This window comes from Saitoella complicata (genome assembly GCF_001661265.1).
Source record: "Saitoella complicata NRRL Y-17804 unplaced genomic scaffold SAICOscaffold_26, whole genome shotgun sequence".
NCBI lineage: Eukaryota > Fungi > Ascomycota > Saitoellomycetes > Saitoellales > Saitoellaceae > Saitoella > Saitoella complicata.
Window position 1 is genome coordinate 229079 of NW_017567017.1, and position 19385 is coordinate 248463.

Consider the following 19385-nt stretch of genomic DNA (forward strand, 5'->3'; position numbering starts at 1 on the left):
CGCCAAAGCCTTCGAAAGGAAACCGCCGACACCCCATCCCGATGCCGCGGGTGCTTTGACCGCTGGTGGATCCGCCTTACTGTCCTTCCCGCTTGACATTGCGGGACGCAATTGGCAATTGTCACACGCGTTGATGCTCTGCTAGCAGGCGATATGTCTGGCCTCCTGTATAGGACAGCTCAGCACCGGCCCTTTGCTCTATACGATTTGAAGCTTGGCTTGGCTTCGGCTCGGGCTCAGGCTGCGCGCGGCTCGCTCGGCCGCAGCAACCCGCTGTGGGTGCTGGCATGAGTAACATGAACCAGATGAGGTGAAGCTGACCGGTCAAACACGATAATATCAAACTTTGTTCTTGCAGTTTCTGCATCTCCCTGGTCCGCAATGACAGGGGTGGTAGGCGTGACGCGTACGCTCGCAGGTCAGGTGCCCTGACGTCCTTGGTCTATAAAACACCGAGTTGGCAGCATACACCCCACAATACCATACCCACCCACTTCACCCCCCTTTATCCTCGACTGGTCTCGAGGATTACCCTTTGCTCAACTACTCTTTAATGTCTTTTATGAACCACTCTGGAGAGATGCCTTCCGTTAGCAGCTTCCTTTCCGCATCGAAGAATGCTTTGCTTCGTCCTGCTCCTGTTTCTAATCGCACGGTCGCTTTGGTAACGGGAAACGAGTCCGCAGGTAATTGCTCCTTTATGTATGCTAGCATACAGGGACTAACTAGCTGTTTACAGACCTTGACTCGTGTCTCGCGTCCATCACGTACGCATACTTGGCTACTCAAGCTTCACCTTCCACCGTGCACGTCCCTCTCCTGAACTTCGACCGTGCCGACTTCGCCTTGAAACCAGAGCTTCTCCATGTGTTTAAGGATACATCTGTCTCTACAGATGACCTTGTATGCTTGGATGATCTGCCAGTATCGCTGAACGTGGAGAATTGGGTTTTGGTTGATCACAATGCGCCTACCGGTCGTATCGCCCACATGGCTGGAGCTCAGGCTGAGAAGGTTATTGGTATCATTGATCATCACGTCGATGAATGCCTTGCGAAGGGTGCATCACCACGAGTTATCGACGTTACGGGGTCATGTACGACTTTGGTCGTGAACTACTTCCGCAGTCTGCCTGGGTTGCCATGGCCTGCTGGCGAGGATGGCAAGACGTTGGCGAAGATTGCGATTACTCCTATCCTTATCGACTGCTCCAACTTGAGAAGCAACAAGACTACTCCACACGATGTCGAGGCAGTCGCTTTCCTGCGATCGATTCTGGGCGTGGAGAAGGGTTTCCAGACGAAGGGTATGACGGACTCCATTGACGAGTGGTATCATGCCGTGGATGACGCAAAGCGTGATGTCTCATCTTTATCTGTGCATGACCTCTTGAGGCGCGACTATAAGGAGTGGCAAACATCTACATCTGCAACGCTCGGTATCTCGTCATGTGTCGTTTCGATTACAGACCTCCACAACAAGGACGGCAAGTGGTGGTCCGCAATCAAGGAGTGGAGTCAAGAGCGCAAGTTGGACGTGTACGCACTCATGGCCTCTTTCAAGGTCGACGGTAAGCATAGGCGTGAGCTTGTCGTTTATGCTGCGAATGAGAAGTGGGCGGAGATCGGAAAGTTATTCAAGGAGAAGCATGGCGAGGAGTTTGATTTGAAGAAGTGGAAGGGCGAGGAGGGTGTTGTTGACGCTGTCGAGGAGGATGAGCGTGCTTGGCCATGGAGGCAGAAGAATGCAAAGGCTAGCAGGAAGCAGATTGCGCCGGCGTTGAGGCAGACCATGGAGGATGCCGGACTCTGAGCTGCATACGGACTATTACAGTGACAAGGAATTAGAGCAAGCCGGTCTTGCCTCATTATACGGATAACGGGTGGGATACTAAGAACAGCGGGACTAATACAACAGCATGGGAATAGATACCCCTTATGGGTACAGGATACAATAACACAGGAATTATACTCTGACAAACAACCAAAACCAATGCCATCTCTGCCAGTTCCATAAAGCGTAATACGGACCCTCCATCTGTTATCATATCGTTCCTCCATTCAGCATCCACCAACCTGGTTATGTTTGTTAGTCCCGCCCCGGTACCTTTACCAACAGAGAGAACGAACCTGCTCAATCATACACTCAATCTGGTCACCGTCCTCCATTTCCATATCCTCAGGAGTCTGATCAGGTCTGACACGCTCACCATCAACCAAAAACCGCACAGTGTTGAAAGTCTTTCCCGAACGGTCACAGTAAGCCTCCATGAGCTTCTTCAGAGGGGTAGAGCGCTTGATCTTGAAGAACACCTCATCGTTACCGGCACCAACAACCTGTGCATTGCGTCAGCAACCTAGACGGACGGTCTGTGTAGCAATCGCACGCCCCGGTAAAGGGCCGTGGCAAAGGGAATTGCGGCGTACCTTGATGGAGATGTGCTCGGTTTGGCCTTCGGGCTTGACGTCGGGTTGCTCAGACATGGTATAGGAGTGTTAGGAAAGCGACAAGGGCAAAGGCTGGCTGGATGAACTCGTATATGAGTGCTGCATGTTGGAGGTATGCGTCAGGGCGTGTGCAGCAAATACAGTGCAGATCATGGGGGGTTGAGAATGATGAATGGAGTTATCAGGTGTTTCTTTACGTTCATTATGAGGTTGTCTTTGAGGACCGCTGTCAAGGGTGCTCTGGGTGTTGTCAGAGCGGCCCCCCTGCAATACGAGTGCACGGACGTCGACGAACCGTAGTTGGAGGACTCCTCAATCGCTATTACCAATGGGACTGAACGTGAGCGGTATCCAGACGAATGGATCCTTGCGAGCGCAAACTGACGCTGCTGACAGGACGACGAACCATGCCATGCGTACGGATACCCCATCCACCACAACCTGATCAGCCAAGACTGACCACAATTAACATACAGTCACGCCTGCGCAATCCAAAACTGCATCCAAAAGAACGGCTTTAACCAAAACAAATGTGAAGGCCTGATAGACAAGCTCTACGAATGCTGCGCACGGTTCTACAAGGAGAATCCAGATGGGACGACACTGACATGTCCGAAACCGCGATTATTGGGGTTGAAGCTGAAGCAACGGGCGGATGAGAAGAAAGCGGGAACGCATGGTGCGATCGAGTTGGAGCATAGATGGCGTTAAGATCAGGACAGTGATACCCAGGAGAATCAGAGATCACAATTTGTACGACACGAGAAACATCAAACCGCGTGAGACCATCAAATCAATTCAATAAATAGCATGTCGTGCGTCCACCTCCCACCCCACTCCTTCCCATATTGTCACTCAAGAGAGCGACAGGGTAAGGTCGAAGCATGCTAAGGAGAAGCAGTACGTCGGCATTGTTCTAAGGGCACCGTGAGCACGAAAACCTCAAGGAGGCCGAGATAACACTGAGTACGAGACCCGTCGTTAAATCCGCGACTCTATGGTGGCCTAACATTTTGTAGAGAAAAAAAAAGGGAAGCCGGCGAGGGCAGCGTTTTATTTTATTTCATGCGGTGGGGCGCAGCAGGGGCCGTGCGAATGCTGGCCCAGGTGGTGAAGGTGACTTCGATTCAAAAAAACTCAATTCAACACCCTCTTGCTGTTACTCAACCAAATTAGAAGCATACCCAACCTTCTCCTCCGCAACCCCACTCAAATTCTCCTTGACGACCCTCCCACTCACGAACCTCCCCAAAGCTGCCTTCGACCCAGCTTTATCGTTCGTACCAGACATACGCGCTCCACCGAATGGTTGTTGCCCGACTACCGCACCCGTACATTTGTCGTTTACGTAAAAGTTTCCCGCTGAGGTGCGGAGGGCGTCGGTTAGTTGCTTGATTCCATGACGGGATTGAGCAAAGATGGCGCCGGTGAGGGCGTATTCTGAGGTAGAGTCGATTAACTGTAGAGTCCGCTCGAGTTCGGCGTCAGGATAGACGTAGGCTGTCAAAACTGGCCCAAACAGCTCCCGGGAGAAGATAGCGTGGTTGGGGTTAGATGAGAGGAAAATCGTGGGATGGACGTAGTATCCCTCTGAATCATCCGCTTCACCACCCGCGATGAGCTCGAGTTCAGAGTCCGTTTTGCCTTCTTCGATCGCCGACTTTAGTCTGTCAAAGGCGCCTTGTGAGATTACGGGCCCAACGACGGTTTCCCAATCTTCGGGCTTACCGACTTTGATGCCCTTTGCGCCCTCGACGAGATGACCCTTAAACTCCTCCCAGATGGATTGCGCGACGTAGACTCGAGAACACGCAGAGCATTTCTGTCCGGCGTATTCGAAGGAGGCACGCAGGGTTTGAATGGCTGCGGCACGGACGTCTGCGGTGGGGTGAACGAGGTGAAAGTTCTTTCCGCCGGTTTCGCCGACGATGCGGGGGTAGGAGCGGTATGTGCCCTTTGCGACGTTCGCACCCATCTGGCCCCAGAGGTGGCGGAAGACGGTGGTGGAGCCGGTAAAGTGGAGGGAGGCAAAGTCTTTATGGGAGAGAGCGTGTGATGTGATCATCTCGGCGTCACCGGGGATGAATTGGATGACGCCTGCGGGAAGACCGGCTTCGAGGAGGGTGCGCATGACGATCCAGTTGGAGTAGGTTGCGAGGGGGGAGGGTTTCCAGATTACGACGTTTCCGAGGAGAGCGGGAAGGCAGGAGAGGTTGCATGCGATTGCGGTGAAGTTGAAGGGGGAGATGGCGTAGGTGAAGCCCTCGAGAGGACGGTACTCGATTCTGTTCCAGACGCCCTTTGCATTCTTGGGGGGTTGCTCGGAGTAGAGCTCTTCAGCGTAAGCGCAATTGAAGCGGAGAAAATCGACCAACTCTGCGGCGGCATCGATCTCTGCTTGCCATGCGTTCTTTCCTTGACCGAGCATGGTCGCGGCCATGATTTCGTAGCGGTACCTGGTAGCGATGAGGTCGGCGGCCTTCAAGAAGATGGCAGCACGGTCGTGGAAGCCCATTCCCTCCCACATCTTTTGAGCGGAAACGGCACCCTCAATTGCCTTCTTGACCTGAGAATCATCGGCTTGAGAGTACTCGCACAACACAGTCTTGGTCTCTCCGGGCATACGCTGCTCGGCCTTGGCATCAGTGACAATTGGCTCGTTGTTGATGATCAATGGGACTTGAGGAAGAGGAAGGGAAGAGCGGAGGTCCTTGAGAGCCTTGGAGAGACCAGCGCGTTCCGGGGCGCCGGGAGCGTAGGTCTGCTGTTGCGGTTGTCAGCATACATCCCGGGACGATTGAGAAAGGAGGCAGCATACAGTCGGCTCGTTGTCGGTGGGAGGGAGCTTGAAGGTTGCGATGGTCGCCATAGTGATAGTGATGGATGAGCTGAGCAGGAGAGGAGGGAATCCGTGGGGGTTTATAAGTCTTGTCGGGCTCGGGTCTCTTCCCGATCGCACCGTATCTAAGATCCTTGCAAGAACAAACAGATCCTTGCATTATCACTTCTATTTCAACTGGCTAAACATCTCGCCAACTGTGACTCATAAACACCTGTGTCGCGCCCAACGCTTCAAATCTAACCTCCGCCTCGGGATGCTGCATCAACTCCATCACCCTATGCTTCGTTCCCAGCTCCTGTAGCACCTTTCTTCCGTCTGGAACCTCTCTCAAGAACTCCTTGACATCGTTACACGCGACGGCTACCACTACTGGTTCCGTGGCGATCTGTAGGGTGCGTGCCAAGATACGGAGTAGAGCGCCGTTGTTTTCTTCGTAGATGCGTCGAGCGTTTTGTTTCCAGAATTGAGTAGATCTGTGGGGTGGGGTCCACGAGAGATGCCCGCTCTCGATTTCGGAGGCGTATTCGTCATAGGTTGTCAGTTCAGCAAAGTTAGACTCGAGCTGTTCTTTGAGGAAGGTGAGGTCGTCGGTGATCTCGGGATCGGACCACTTCTTTTGCGAAAGGGATGTAGTCAGAGGAAGAAGTCGAGCGACGAGCATTGCTGGGAGAGTCTGCGATGGTGCAAGTTTAACCAGGTTCTGTATGTTCGTTAGCCATCGCCGTCGAAAGACCCCAGCATCCCAGACATACCCTAAAAACAGCGAAAACCATCCTGACAATCTTCTCCTTAATCGCCGTCCTCGCAATATCCGCCAAAAGCGGCACAACATCGTACTTCTTATTCAACCCCCTCGCAACATCCACCTCGAAACTCAACAACCACAGACACACCAAGCCCCAATACTGAACCTGTAACCCACCCTCGTTCTTTTTCAGGATGTCGATGGTGCCGGACATTACGGAGGTGTTGGACCAGAAGGTGGGGCGGGAGGGTGAGTGTCGGAGGAGTGCGGTGTAGGATGCGAGACAGAAGTCTTGGAGGGCGGGGGATGGGGAGGAGAGGAGGTGGGTTGTGGAGAATGTGAGGTATGATTCGACGACCTCTCTGGGTGGGTTGGGGTCGAGCGATAGGAGAGAGGTGAGGAAGCGAGCTGCCAAGAGACGAATTGCTTCGTCCTCGCTCGAGAGTTGTCTTGTGTCTTTGTTAGCCTTGCAATGTCACATAAAAAACTCAGAAAGACACACTTCACAATAGGCCCATACGGCAACTCCCCACTCTCCCCCCTCAACAAAAACAAATCCATACTCCACCCCTTAACCTCCACAATGAAATCCCCCGCAAGCACGAGCACATACTGCAATATATCCGCTCTCTTCGCTTTCCCCAAAAGTTCCATCACGAGTTCCGCATATTGTTTTCCTTCCTTGGAGAAGACGCCTTGACGCTTGGTGGTCGATTGGGAGGAGACGGCTTTGATGGATTTTACTTCGTGCTCGGAGACGAGACCGGCGCGTTGGTAGCCGTCCCAGGGGATTGGGCGAGCGCGGATGTTGGTTGAGAGGGATTCTAGGTGCGGGTTTTGGGCGAGGAGGGAGACGTCGTCCATTGTGATGGGGCTCCAGATATCTTGGGCGGTGAGCTTTGGAGGTGAGGTTTGTTTGCGTGCGGTGATGGCGGTGAGCTCAGTGCGTCACCGATAAGGCCGTTGCTCATGAGGGGATGCTGATTCACGGTAGGATAGCAGTTTCGACCAGATTGAAATACAATTGAGCCTGATCCATGTTCCTCCCGTGTCAGAAACGTTATCATCACGTGTGCTCCCTGGTTTGCATCCAAAAAAGTTGGAGTACAGACCCTCACCACCAAAAGTCGACAATGCCTCCTCAGGACAAGGGAAACAAGGGAAAGGGTCTCCGTTCCCAGACTGGAACAAAGATCAAGTTTGGCGATGATGCCGCTCCCACTCCGGCTGCCGCTCCGGTGAAGGAGGCAAAGGGACAGAAGAGGGATCGGGATGGAAAGCCCAAGGATGATAAGGAAACAGAGAAGAAGGAGTTTGTCCCCAGGGAGAAGCATGAGAGTGTTATTCAGCAGCAGAGTGATGCGCCTGTTAGGAAGGGACCGTTGACGAAGAAGGATATCTTGCTGAGGGAAATCTTAGAGTTGGGTGGATCCAAGGAAGATTTGGATTTGCTCGATGGTGTTGATGAGTCTGATGATGAAAACCCCGCGCCAAAGGAGAAAAAAGAGAAGAAGGAGAAGCCATCGGCGAACCAGGAGGCGAACTTGTTGGCCGAGTTGGCCAAGTTTTCCAAGGAGCTCGGATTGGCGACGAACGAGAAGGAGGTGCCGCAAAAGTACGAGAAAGAAATCGTCGTGGAGGACGATTGGGTGGATGAGGAGGGTATGGAGGAGGAGGAGGAGGTCATCATGCCTACGGATCAAGTGTTGCAGACTGGAAAGTTTGGAAAGGCATTGTTCCAGCCTCAGCCAGAGTGGCATACATACCCCCTGCCCATCCTGACTCCACCAACCCAGAGTCTCCCTCAACGCACCCTCGACACTCTCTACGAAAAGGCCAAGGGCTTGTTGCAGACCGAGAACGAGACATACTCCAACAGTGCTAACAAGTCAAGCTCCGACAGACAGTTCTTGGCTACCGTCATGAAGAGCGGTACGTTGAACGACAAGGTTTCTGCTTTGACTTTGGTTATTCAGGAGTCCCCTCTGCATGCTACTCGCACTCTCGACACTTTGTTGGGTATGTCCAGGAAGAGGAGTAGAAACGAAGCTGTGCAGTCCGTTGGTGCATTGAAGGATTTGTTGACTGGAACCGTGTTGCCAGACAGGAAATTGAGATTCTTCAAGCAGCAGCCCGAGTTGGGTGCCGAAGGCATGACTGACCGTCACCTCGTCGTCTGGGCTTTCGAGGACTACTTGAAGAGGTGGTATTTCGACCTTTTGCAGGTGATGGAGCAGCTCAGCATGGATCAGCTTCCGTTCGCACGTAACCACATGGTCACCTACCTATTTGAGCTTCTTCGCGACAAACCCGAACAGGAGCAGAACTTGTTGAGGTTGTTGGTGAACAAGCTTGGTGACACCGACAGGAAGGTTGCGTCGAAGACCTCGTACAACGTTCTTCAGTTGGAGCAGAGTCATCCTTTCATGAAGTCGATTGTCATCAGGGAGATCGAGCAGCTTGTTTTCAAGCCGAGTGTACCGCAGCATGCGTTGTACTATGCTATGATTACCCTCAACCAGACTATCCTTGCCACTAGGGATACCGAGGTTGCGAACCGCTTGATCGACGTTTACTTTGCTTTCTTCACCAAGCTTTTGCAAACATCCAAGCCTGTCCAGAAGCCAGCGGCGAAGAAGGGTGAGAAGCTGTCCAAGAAGGCGCAGAAGAAGCTCGACGAGGAGGAGAAGGCTATGTTGCAGGCGGAGGAGACCAACGCCAAGATGATCTCCGCAGTCTTGACCGGTGTTAACCGTGCGTTCCCCTTCTCCAAGGTGGCTGACGATGTGTTTGAGAAGCACTTGGACACTTTGTTCAGGATTACCCACACTGGAAACTTCAACACTTCTATTCAGGCTTTGTTGCTCATTTTCCAGGTCATCAGCTCCAAGCAGCTCGTTTCCGACCGTTTCTACAGGACGTTGTACGAATCGCTCTTGGATCACCGTTTGATTACTTCCTCCAAGCAGGCCATGTACTTGAACTTGCTCTTCAAGGCGCTCAAGGCGGACGGCAATGTCCCACGAGTCAAGGCGTTCGTGAAGAGGATGGTTCAGACTACTTCTTTGCACCAGCCAAGTTTCATCTGCGGTATGCTTTACTTGTTGAGTGAATTGGAGATCGCAATGCCGACGGTCAGAGGAATGCTCAGGAACCCTGAGATGAACGACGAGGATGAGGAGGAGGTGTTCAGGGATGCTCCGGATGAGGATGACGAGGAGGAGGAGAAGGCTGTGGTGTCTACCGAAGAGAAGAAGGAGGTCGTTTCTACGAACGTATACGATGGTCGCAAGCGTGACCCGCAGTTCGCCAATGCCGACGGAAGCTGTCTGTGGGAGTTCTCGCCACTCTTGACGCACTTCCACCCTACTGTCTGCATGTACGCCTCTGCGTTCCTCGCCGGCGGAAAGATGCCCTCCAAGCCCGACTTGGCTCTCCACACCCTTGGTCACTTCCTTGACCGTTTCGTCTACCGTAACGCCAAGGCCAAGCCCGCTGCTCGTGGTGGCTCCATCATGCAGCCTTTGGCTGGTGGTGATACTCGCGGTATGGTGTTGGCTACCAAGGCTGCTGCTGAGACTGAGCAACCTGTCAACTCTGAGGCCTTCTGGAGGAAGAAGGTTGAGCAGGTGCCGGTTGACGAGATCTTCTTCCACAAGTACTTCACAGAGAGGAATGCTCGTGCTGGTGTTACCTCCAAGAAGGACAAGAAGAGGAAGGCTGCTGGTAGTGATGTCGAGAGCGAGATGGACGATGAGGAGGTCTGGGACGCCCTTGTTGACTCCAACCCTCAACTTGAGGGTGGCTCCGACCTTGAGGATGACCTTGATGACGATGATCTCGAGGACTTGGAGGATGCTATGGGCAGTGATGAGGAGGTTGACGATGAGGAGCTCGCCAGACGGGAAGCCTTCGGTAATGAGGGCATGCTGGATGAGGATGAGGATGAGGATGAGGATGAGGATGAAGCAGAGGAGGTTGAGGCTGAAGACCTTGAGGACCTCGATGATGATGATCGTGAGTTCGGTGTTGAGGATGAGGATGATCTCATGGACGACGAGGACGTGGTTCTCGATGCACCAGAAGAGGAAGAGGAGGAGCTCGATGCTGAGGAGGCTAAGAGGAAGGCGAAGAAGGATGAACGCAAGGCCAAGAGAAGAAAGCTCAAGGAGTTGCCTGTGTTTGCTTCTGCGGACGATTACGCTCAGTATTTGCAGGATTAGCATTTTAGGGAACAGGAATACGGGATCATATATCATTCACTTCATATCGCATACGCGCACTCAATCCGGGAATCGGGGTGTAACGTAGACTGAACCCCTGCTTCTCTCATTTACGTACGAAGGTTGAGGTGATCTGAAGAACGCGGAGAGGCGAACCATGAAAAGTCGATGTCGTCTTCTGGGAATCAACAGAAGCGTAATGGTTTGACTCATTTTCTCTCTGGAGCCTCGAGCGGATTGATCACTTCGGCGACACTACAACCATTGGATCTACTGAAGACAAGAAGAGTGCGTGTGCTACTGAGCCTTTTACTGGTCGGTCGCTGACAATCATTCGTAATAGCAACAAGGAACTCATGGATCGTTAGTCGAGACATTCCATCATGTCGTCAAAACACCCGCTGATGTGGTCAAGTTGTGGCGAGGAACACTCCCGTCCACCATTCGAACTGGCCTTGGATCGGCAATGTACTTTGCATCCCTCAATCATATGCGACAGTACTTCTCACGACATCCCATAGCACCGGCAACTGAATCATCAGGCAAGAACGCAAGTGCATTGCCGAGGTTATCGAAGACGGCGAACCTTACTACGGGAGCTTTTGCAAGGGCAGCAGTTGGATTTATCATGATGCCAATCACGATCATCAAAGTACGTTATGAGAGTAATTACTATTCGTACTCAAGTATGATGCACGCGACAAAAGATATTCTCAAGAATGACGGGATGAAGGGATTTTTCTACGGATTCGGAGCAACGGCGATTCGGGATGCACCATACGCTGGAATCTACGTTTTGTTCTACGAGCAATGTAAGCTTTGGCTGACGCCAATAAACACGACAGGTAGCAATGAGGCAAGTGCTTCAAAAGCGGTGGTGAACATGACTTCTGGAGTCATCGCGGGAGTTTCGGCAACCGTCATTACCAATCCGTTCGATGTGCTGAGAACACGAATGCAGGTCAGACCGCAGGATTACAGAAATACTTGGCAGGCGGCGCGAAAGCTGATAGTCGAGGATGGAATGAAGGTATTTGGTGACGGAATGGGACTGAGAGTGGCGAGAAAGGCATTGAGTTCTGCAATTACATGGACGATTTACGAGGAACTGGTACGATGGTCAGAAAAGACCTCGCAGGAATTGATAGGATAACACCTTATACCCCCAAAATGCAATGCATTGACACCCTTCTTCTGTTCTTTCATCTCGTTGTTGTTGGCTTCAGTCCCACTTCAGGGTAAATCAGTGTTTCTATTGTTTGAAAGCCTCGCCCAGCTCCTCCAATGTCACATAACGCTTCTCCCCTGTCTTCCGCACCTGAAACTCGACCTTTTGTTCTTTATCCCACGCTTTGCTGACGACAACGATGAATGGGTATCCAGCCAAATCGGCATCCTTCATCTTCCACCCCACGGACTTGCCCAATCGTTCATCAAGAACGACTTCGTCTTCTCCCAAAACTTTAGTAAGCTCATCATATACCTTCTCAGCGACTTCGTCGTGCTTGGGGCCGGGGATAACGGCGCACTTGAATGGTGCGACGTCGACTGGCCAAGACAGACCCTTTGAGTCATGCGTAACTTCCGCGATGGCGGCTACCATGCGGGATATACCAAGGCCGTGGCATCCCATAATGATATCCTTGCTGCCTTTTGAACCGCCTTCCGGAACAAACTTGGCACCCAGTGGGGCGGAATACTTCGTGCCGAGATGGAAGGTGTGGCCAAGCTCGATGGCTCGGTGGGACTCGAGAGCGTGGGAGCATTTCGGACAAGGGTCAGAAGCTTCCGCTTTGATCAGAATGAGTTCCCGAACCACTGATGGCGATGACTCGCATTCGACGTTTTGAGGCAATGCAGGTGCGGTCGTATCTTTGGCAATGTTTTCGTCGAAAAGGTGGGTGACGTTAAGCTTCGAATCCCAGGACTTGCCTTCCAGGCTTGGTAGAAGGATGCCGGTGAACGTCGGGACAGTTTTCCGTACAGAGATTGCGTTGATTTCCCGACCGCTCGGGTAGTGAACGGCAACAAGTTGGTTGTCACTGCAAAGACCGTACCTGGTCTCGTAGGAGGTATCCCTTCTACCCAACTTTGTAGCCGCTCGCTCGTCATTCGCTGTGTAGCCGCATCCCTTACAATTCAGAACCGTGTCTTCGCCGATCTTTGTCATGTAGTGATATTCATGTGACAAACTCCCGCCGATATTACCGCTGTCAGCTTCGGCAACGAGGTATGGTACGCCGATCTTGTCAAACAACTCCCGATATACTCGTGTGACCTCATCATATGTCTTCAGTGCATCCGCTTCTGATGCGTCGAACGTATACAGATCCTTCATCACAAACTCCCTTCCCCGAAGTAAACCGAAACGCGGTCTCCTTTCGTCGCGGAACTTTCTGCCGATCTGGTAGAGCCGTACAGGAAGGTGACGATAGCTGGATACTTCGTTGGCAACGAGGTTGGTGATGTCCTCTTCATGAGTTGGCGCCAGACAGAACGCAGTATCTTTCCGGTCGTAAACTTTGATCAGCTCGTCGCCTCCCTTCTCCCATCGACCGGTTTTCTTCCAGAGCTCTGACGAAGACAGATTTGCGAGGGCGACTTTTGAAGCACCTACTCACGAGAAGTGTTAAGGGTGGATGAAATGAATTGTAGGAAGTCGCCAGCTCACCAACTCCGCGCATTGCCCGGTCCACCAACCGCTCGATCTTGTCTTGTACTCTCAAGCCCAGCGGCAGAAGCTGATAAATACCCGCAGCAGCTTGCCGGAGAAAACCTGCCTTCACCAGCAAGGCATGGGCGCTGCCCTCTTTTGTCGCAGTTGCGACTTTATCACTTTGCGGGACAAAGAATGTAGATAATCTCGTGCGTTGGTCAACGGTGAAAGCACGCTTCGTAAATGCGGCAAATGTTACTGTCTGGTTTATTGACCGGACATATCGCCGGATCAACATCGCTACTGGGTGTTGTCGTTTTTCGGCGGGGATGTAACGTAGAATTGGGGTTCCCGCATCGGTACAGTCACGTGGGTGTGAGAGAACCCCGGGGAAATGCATGGTATCTGGTATACTAGTATGTCATTCCACTGCCTCAGATCCAACCTAAACCCAGTTTCTAACATGGCGCTCCTCTTTAGACAACCATCGAGTAGAACACGTATGGACTATATTCCACCTCCAGAGCGCCGATCGCTGCGTCATCATCGTCTGCCTTCCTACTCTTGGACTTCTTCTCGCTGAATGCCGGACCACCCAGATAACTGTAGGCAGAGTCCAGCTCCTTCTTTGCCTTCTTCTCTTGCTTGTGGTATGGTTTGATGATGACAGATACGAAATCCGGTGGAAGTCCATATCTGAGGACGGACTCGACGAATGTACGAAGAGCCTTGAGGTGTGCCCAGGCAGTCACTGCATCAGAATAGGACGTGCGGGCGAGGCGAAGAGTTTCTCCCTATAGAACTAGATGAGCAAACGTGGCCTTTCCCCGTGGCTGAGTGGAGAGTGTCTTACCCAGAGCTTCTTCTCCTGCTCACCCAGCTGCTTCTGCTCCTTCTGACTGTTTTCCAAGGCGTTCTCATCGTACTTGTATTCTCTTGGGACGAATTTATGCTCACGGCACTTTTGCGAGAATTGGTGCGAATACTTCTTGAAGACTGTTACATTGTAGAGTGCGAAATCGTCATCTTCTGCAACTTTTGACGACGAACGTGGAACGACCATGGGTGCAAGAGTCTCGTACTGCTTCAGCCAGTCTTTCTGGTCATTGCTGTTATCTCTGTCAGTCTAATATTCGATGAACGTGTTATGGAACAGCATACATTGGCACGGCAACCAACAGGGTCTCCATGTATTCACTTTCCAACACGAGGTCATCCTTGTGAACCAGACCCTCCAAGCTCCTTGTACTCAAATTTCCGGTTTGTTTCCTTTGGATTGTCAACAGGTTGCCTTTGGCCTGTTGATATTGCGAATATTTTGTTCGAAGGTCGATGTCGAGAGAGGTCATTTCCTTGGTGAGGGTGGAAGAGAGTTCGGGGATGGAGAGTGTCGTGCGGTATCGGGTGGTTGACCATGAGAAGGAGGTGAGGTATGAGTCGACAGGCCTGTCATTGACCACGCATTGCTCCCTCACCTTGTCGTCGTCGCCCTGCAACACGCCCTTCATCACGTCCACTACCTTTAACACCGTGCCCTCAAATTGCGCATCGATTTTCGCCAGTTCCTCTGATTGAGATACTAGCGAATCAAGGGTACCGATCTTGAAAGCCGGGATTGGAAAGGTAGAGACTTCAGCATAGTCGCGATTGGAGGAAGCAATGCGGGATTTGAGGGATTGGAAAACGTCTCCCCTGCTGCTGTTCTCCGTTGGGATAGAGACGATCCAGTAATGCTGCGTCGAAGGAGCCATCGTCCAGTTGTCTTCTTGTTGTTTGATCCTTCTGGTGTTGAGTTTCGACCTCGTTATCATTCAGTTATGACGCACGCGTTTAACAATTAACTGGACTTTAAGTTGAATTTAATTCGCGCCCTGAACCTGCGTGCATTGGAGGTCGTAACGGTGAGAACATAAACACAAACGACAATTGCGATGGAGGATACCGTTATGGATGATCGGGTAGCAGTTACCCTTGGTGAGGAGTTTGATGAGTTTGCAAGCGTTGCAGACCGGTTACGTGATCGGGAACCATTGGATCCTAAACGCGGTTTGCTTGTGGAGTTATGTCGAACGGCTGAGAACATGGCGACGGAGTATGCGAGAAGGGGAGAAACAGACAGATCCGAATTCCATGACTGGGTTTTGGAAGCGCGGACGTGGAACCTGCTGCGGCTGCTGTGCTTGCTGAGAACGAGGCAAGCAGAAGAGCATCAGCCCCAATCTCAACCGTCGCATGCCTTCTCATCGAATGTACTCCTCACGGAGAATCTACATATCGTGAACAAAGAGCTGGCCGAGATTACTCTTCTTCTAAATTGGTCCAGAGATGCCAACCTCGGACTCCCAAATATCGAAACTCGTGCGGACCACTGGTTGCACACACGCCAGCATATCAAATCCAGGGTGCGCGCATCGTTCGGTACCCCAGCAGAAGACACTTTCGTCAACCAGCTCGACCCGGATGCACCAGCAAGACAAGGGAAGGAGTTGAAAGAGGAAGACGCCGAATACGAGAAGACGCTATTCCAGGCGTTGTTCGCATGCATCAGAGCGGGAGAACTCGAAGTTGCGGTGGAACTAGCGGAGGACACAAAGAACCACTGGTTTGCTGCTGCGGTGCAGGGATGCACGGAGTACCATGACCCTAAGGTGGATGGAATTACGCCAGATGACGCAGCGAACGGAACAAAGAGGAAGGCCCTTTGGAGAAGAGCATGTCACGCTGCAGCGGGTAACGAAAAGTTGGACAAGTGGGAACGGGCCGTGTGGGGTGCCTTGTGTGGTGATCTGACGAGCGTTTTGGATGTGTGCGAGACCTGGGAAGATCAACTGTGGGCTTACTTGAATGCTGTAAGCGAGAGTGCGGTGGAAGCGAATCTTCGAAATCTGGGTCGGTCTCAGTTGACAGGGGGTCTTGAAATCGAGGATTTGTCGCACATGGGAGTGCAGCATGTATTGGAGAAGTTGGCGCAGAGTGATCAAATTGAGATCAGAGAAGCAGCGCACAACCCATTCAGGAGGATGCAGGCTGCACTCATCACTGGTCAAGTAGACCTTATCTTGCAGGAGTTCAATCGGGAGATGGAGGCAGCAAGGGTGCGGAAGGTTTCCGCTGAGGAGGACGCCGAAGTTTCGCTTCCGACAATACTGCGTATGCTCGTGCACGTCATTATCACTTTACGAAGGATCGGTGTACAAACAGACGAAATTTGGGCAAACAACACCATTGCTCGTTACGTAGAGTTGCTGGCAGCTCACGACAAAGGTGACATCCTTCCTCTTTACGTCGCGGAACTCCCCGAGCCCATGCAAATCGAGTCGTATGCCGCATACCTCTGCAAAGTTGAGATGGAAATTGAACGAGAGAACCAAAGTGAACTTGCCCGCTATTACCACGTCGGATTCGATGGACCCTTGAAGCGCATGGTACAGCTTGTGTTTGAGCAGAGCGCTGCGGTGGATCCAGAATACTCGGTGTTCCCAAGAGAAGCGACAATTGGCCCTGTGAAGGGCTGGCGGGATCCCGTCAAGCATGTTGATGAGAGACAGATTCATGCTCTTGAATGGATGGCGAAGAGGGAGAACCTGAAAGGAGAACTACTCCGTCAAGGAAATGTTCTGTTCAGGAGGTTTTTGCAGGCGGGGCGTTTGACCGCCGCAAGGGAATTACATGAGAGAATTTCCGAGCAGAACATTGAACTGAGCGGACACGACGATACTTATGACAGGGATGGTCTTGAGTACGCGTCATATGGTGTTATCTGCAATGCATATGAGACTTATGACCAGTGGAAGACGCTCATGGCTAAGAAACCATATCAATCATTAGGCAGGACAGATCCTGTTGGTTTCACGCAGTGGAAAGCGGAGATCGAGACTCTTACCCAAGCGTTGGCAAATTATGTGCTTTACATGCTCCAGGACAACTGGCTTCACCCAGAGATGTCGTTAGCTTTGCAGAGCACGGAGGACAGAAAAAGATATAACGAGCTGGTGCGGCTACGAAACTTCTACATCCCTGAAGTCGTCTTCATGTTGCAGGATGTCTACTATCAAACAAGAGAATTCCTGCCAGAGAGTCTTCCAGCCATGCTCGATCTGTCGTGCCTCATCGCATCTGAAGAGCAACAGTTATACTCGACCTTCGTTTTGAGTGGTAGGATGGGAGAATATCTGCAACAACTGGTTACTCAGGGGTTCTTGGTAGAGAATACGGCCGGTGCGGGCATCATCACATTAAAGTAGGATAATTTTGATAGCAGGACTGTCCTAAATAAAGAAGACGTCGTCGCTCACACGCTCACTTCAAACATATTGCTGCTTTGTTTTCAACCATTTCTCAACATTTGCCGCGTTTTCAACTGTAGGAAAAACAGGATACCAGACCTTATGAACTCTTCCGTCCACAATCGCCAAGGTGACTCGTTTCACTAAAGTGTTGTCTTGAAAGTCAAAGGTCGGCAATTGCAAGCTTTTGATTAATTCAAGGTTCTCGTCCGAAAGCATCTCGTATGGGAGGTGCAACCTCTCTTTGGCTTCACGCTGGTATTCAGTAGGTTGGGTACTCAACCCGTAGAGATTATGAACACCCAATTTGCGAAGGGACGCGTACAGGTCCCCAAAGGCGCATGCTTGCGGTGAGCCTGCTTTTCGGTAAGCTCCAGCTTCTACAATGTCCCAGGGCTCTCAACTTACATCCTCTAGCACCTGGGATATCATCCCACTCCTTTGGAATTTCTTCACCTGGAGCGCCAGTCCTCGGATAGCAAAAGAGGATGGTAAGCCCGGACAAGCTTTCTAAGTCAACCTTGGATCCATTGGTTGCGGGAAGGGTGACATCGGTCGGAATCGTTGTGCCAACGAGGTGATCACAGGCCCCATCGTCAACAGGAATTGGGATCCCCTCAGGCGGAGGAGGCGGGTTCAATGGGTTTGAATCCATGATAACGTATTTTCAGAGAAAGTTGAAGTATTGTACCAATGCTGTTGACTGCCGAAGTACGAGCCAAGATTGGACCCCGCAGCGGCAAGGACCCAGCGCCGCTAGGTGCCTAGGGCTCAGGCTACGTACAATAGGGTGAGAAGAAATTTGGGTTCGAGTTCGCACGGTAACTCTTGTAATACTGCCTTTTTGGAGCTCGAGCACGATACATATCTACGGCCGACAAGCTGTTCTCCGCGGCTGACTGGGTCGACTTGCAATTGCACTGTTCGGTTCGCCGGCGCGTCTCCCCCACTCGTCTCCCCGCAGCCGCGCCCCACTCTAGATACCGCACCGTGGATCAGGTATGGGCCCCGCATTACAGAATGGATAAGAATGAGGTGACCTGTTGATTCTAGCGCCTTCATATTCCCACTCCAGCGCATCAGCATGACCTCGCCGTCAACAGTTGTCAAGGTCGCCGCAGTGCAGTCGGCTCCTGTCGCATTTGATCTGGATGCGACCCTCGATAAGCTAGATCGCTTGACCGCCGAAGCTGCTGGGAAGGGTGCACAGCTTGTCGTCTTTCCAGAAGCTTTTGTCTGTGCCTATCCAAAGCTCTATGACTTCGGCGCTGTTGTCGGCAATCGGTAAGTGCAGAGGAGGCTTGGCTTCAAAGGCCTAGGCTGATCTGTCTATAGTACACCTGAAGGCCGAAAATGGTTCCGCAAATATATCGATTCCAGTGTCACCATCCCGTCGCCCGCGTTTGATAGGCTGTGTGCCGCTGCCGCTACCAACAAGGTCTTTCTCCAGGTGGGGATCATTGAGCGGGACGGTGGCACGATCTATTGTTGCGCTGTCCTGATTAGTCCCTCGGGTGAATTGGTGTACAAGCATCGCAAGCTCATGCCCACGGGTAGCGAGCGTCTCGTATGGGGCTTTGGGGATGGTAGTGGATTACACGTTGCCCAGACGGAGCTCGGGAAGATTGGGAGCGTGATTTGCTGGGAGAACTTCATGCCGTCAATGAGAATGGCCATGTACCAGAGAAATATCGAGATTTATCTCGCACCGACTGCGGTAAGTGCTCCTGATCCATGAGAGTTAGGCAGTCGCTGATACCCTTGAAGGACGGAAGAGAGACCTGGCCTCCCTTGATCCAGACCATCGCTCAAGAAGGTCGTTGTTTTACTATCTCCGTCAACCAGTTCTCGACTCGCAAAGACTACCCTGAAGATTATCCACCGTTTGCTGGCAAAGACGACATCAGTCCAGACTACGTCGTTTCCGCCGGAGGCTCATGCATTGTCAGTCCCCTCGGGCAGTTCGTGGCGGGACCGTGCTGGAACAAAGAGGAGACGCTATATGCAGACTTGGAGATGGACCAGATTAGTGAGGGAAAGATGGACTTCGATGTCGTCGGGCATTACTCTCGACCTGACATTTTCCAGTTGAAGGTGGATACGAGCGAAAGGTCCGCGGTGTCTTCGGTGATAAAGACTCTCGATAGATTGTGAGAAGTAAGTGCAGTTGTAGTTGTAATGAAATG

At 51.9% G+C, this 19385-nt stretch overlaps 12 protein-coding genes across 12 annotated transcripts; 6 read left to right on the forward strand and 6 right to left on the reverse strand.

Moving 5' to 3' along the window:
* Positions 1-580: 580 nt before the first annotated feature.
* Positions 581-1812, forward strand: SAICODRAFT_61635 (DHH phosphoesterase; the record flags this gene model as incomplete). Its single annotated transcript, XM_019169854.1, has 2 exons — positions 581-686; positions 740-1812. 2 exons carry the CDS (start codon positions 581-583, stop codon positions 1810-1812), a joined length of 1179 nt encoding a protein of 392 aa, XP_019021558.1.
* A 248-nt stretch (positions 1813-2060) lies between these two features.
* On the reverse strand, positions 2061-2508 carry SAICODRAFT_21685 (ubiquitin-like protein; the record flags this gene model as incomplete). The annotated part of the gene is made up of 3 exons (XM_019166452.1): positions 2427-2508; positions 2130-2336; positions 2061-2075 (listed from the first exon to the last, which is right to left on the reverse strand). The coding sequence occupies exons 1-3, from the start codon at positions 2481-2483 to the stop codon at positions 2061-2063; spliced, it is 279 nt and encodes a 92-aa protein (XP_019021559.1). The 5' UTR covers positions 2484-2508.
* A 219-nt stretch (positions 2509-2727) lies between these two features.
* Positions 2728-3204, forward strand: SAICODRAFT_31976 (DUF1903-domain-containing protein). The gene is made up of 3 exons (XM_019168072.1): positions 2728-2787; positions 2844-2863; positions 2924-3204. The coding sequence occupies exons 1-3, from the start codon at positions 2776-2778 to the stop codon at positions 3156-3158; spliced, it is 267 nt and encodes an 88-aa protein (XP_019021560.1). The 5' UTR covers positions 2728-2775; the 3' UTR covers positions 3159-3204.
* Positions 3205-3606: 402 nt separating this feature from the next.
* Positions 3607-5406, reverse strand: SAICODRAFT_21686 (delta-1-pyrroline-5-carboxylate dehydrogenase 1; the record flags this gene model as incomplete). Its single annotated transcript, XM_019166453.1, has 2 exons — positions 5266-5406; positions 3607-5211 (listed from the first exon to the last, which is right to left on the reverse strand). The coding sequence occupies exons 1-2, from the start codon at positions 5314-5316 to the stop codon at positions 3607-3609; spliced, it is 1656 nt and encodes a 551-aa protein (XP_019021561.1). The 5' UTR covers positions 5317-5406.
* Positions 5407-5467: 61 nt separating this feature from the next.
* Positions 5468-6939, reverse strand: SAICODRAFT_73482 (ATPase, V1 complex, subunit H; the record flags this gene model as incomplete). Its single annotated transcript, XM_019170865.1, has 3 exons — positions 6537-6939; positions 6042-6483; positions 5468-5989 (listed from the first exon to the last, which is right to left on the reverse strand). Exons 1-3 carry the CDS (start codon positions 6896-6898, stop codon positions 5468-5470), a joined length of 1326 nt encoding a protein of 441 aa, XP_019021562.1. The 5' UTR covers positions 6899-6939.
* Positions 6940-7241: 302 nt separating this feature from the next.
* Positions 7242-10257, forward strand: SAICODRAFT_85131 (CBF-domain-containing protein; the record flags this gene model as incomplete). The annotated part of the gene is made up of 1 exon (XM_019171391.2): positions 7242-10257. The coding sequence occupies exon 1, from the start codon at positions 7699-7701 to the stop codon at positions 10255-10257; it is 2559 nt and encodes an 852-aa protein (XP_019021563.1). The 5' UTR covers positions 7242-7698.
* Positions 10258-10425: 168 nt separating this feature from the next.
* On the forward strand, positions 10426-11410 carry SAICODRAFT_37250 (solute carrier family 25 member 38; the record flags this gene model as incomplete). Its single annotated transcript, XM_019168552.1, has 2 exons — positions 10426-10545; positions 10601-11410. The coding sequence occupies 2 exons, from the start codon at positions 10426-10428 to the stop codon at positions 11408-11410; spliced, it is 930 nt and encodes a 309-aa protein (XP_019021564.1).
* Positions 11297-13233, reverse strand: SAICODRAFT_97280 (prolyl-tRNA synthetase). The gene is made up of 2 exons (XM_019172093.1): positions 12929-13233; positions 11297-12870 (listed from the first exon to the last, which is right to left on the reverse strand). Exons 1-2 carry the CDS (start codon positions 13209-13211, stop codon positions 11510-11512), a joined length of 1644 nt encoding a protein of 547 aa, XP_019021565.1. The 5' UTR covers positions 13212-13233; the 3' UTR covers positions 11297-11509.
* Positions 13234-13389: 156 nt separating this feature from the next.
* On the reverse strand, positions 13390-14664 carry SAICODRAFT_61671 (vacuolar ATP synthase subunit C; the record flags this gene model as incomplete). Its single annotated transcript, XM_019169856.1, has 3 exons — positions 13390-13707; positions 13767-14022; positions 14075-14664. 3 exons carry the CDS (start codon positions 14662-14664, stop codon positions 13390-13392), a joined length of 1164 nt encoding a protein of 387 aa, XP_019021566.1.
* A 195-nt stretch (positions 14665-14859) lies between these two features.
* SAICODRAFT_61633 (nuclear pore protein 84/107) lies at positions 14860-17157 on the forward strand (the record flags this gene model as incomplete). Its single annotated transcript, XM_019169853.1, has 1 exon — positions 14860-17157. The coding sequence occupies one exon, from the start codon at positions 14860-14862 to the stop codon at positions 17155-17157; it is 2298 nt and encodes a 765-aa protein (XP_019021567.1).
* A 60-nt stretch (positions 17158-17217) lies between these two features.
* Positions 17218-17854, reverse strand: SAICODRAFT_37253 (thioredoxin-like protein; the record flags this gene model as incomplete). The annotated part of the gene is made up of 2 exons (XM_019168553.1): positions 17218-17555; positions 17608-17854. 2 exons carry the CDS (start codon positions 17852-17854, stop codon positions 17218-17220), a joined length of 585 nt encoding a protein of 194 aa, XP_019021568.1.
* Positions 17855-18283: 429 nt separating this feature from the next.
* SAICODRAFT_61778 (carbon-nitrogen hydrolase) lies at positions 18284-19353 on the forward strand (the record flags this gene model as incomplete). The annotated part of the gene is made up of 3 exons (XM_019169861.1): positions 18284-18483; positions 18535-18916; positions 18967-19353. 3 exons carry the CDS (start codon positions 18284-18286, stop codon positions 19351-19353), a joined length of 969 nt encoding a protein of 322 aa, XP_019021569.1.
* Positions 19354-19385: the final 32 nt, after the last annotated feature.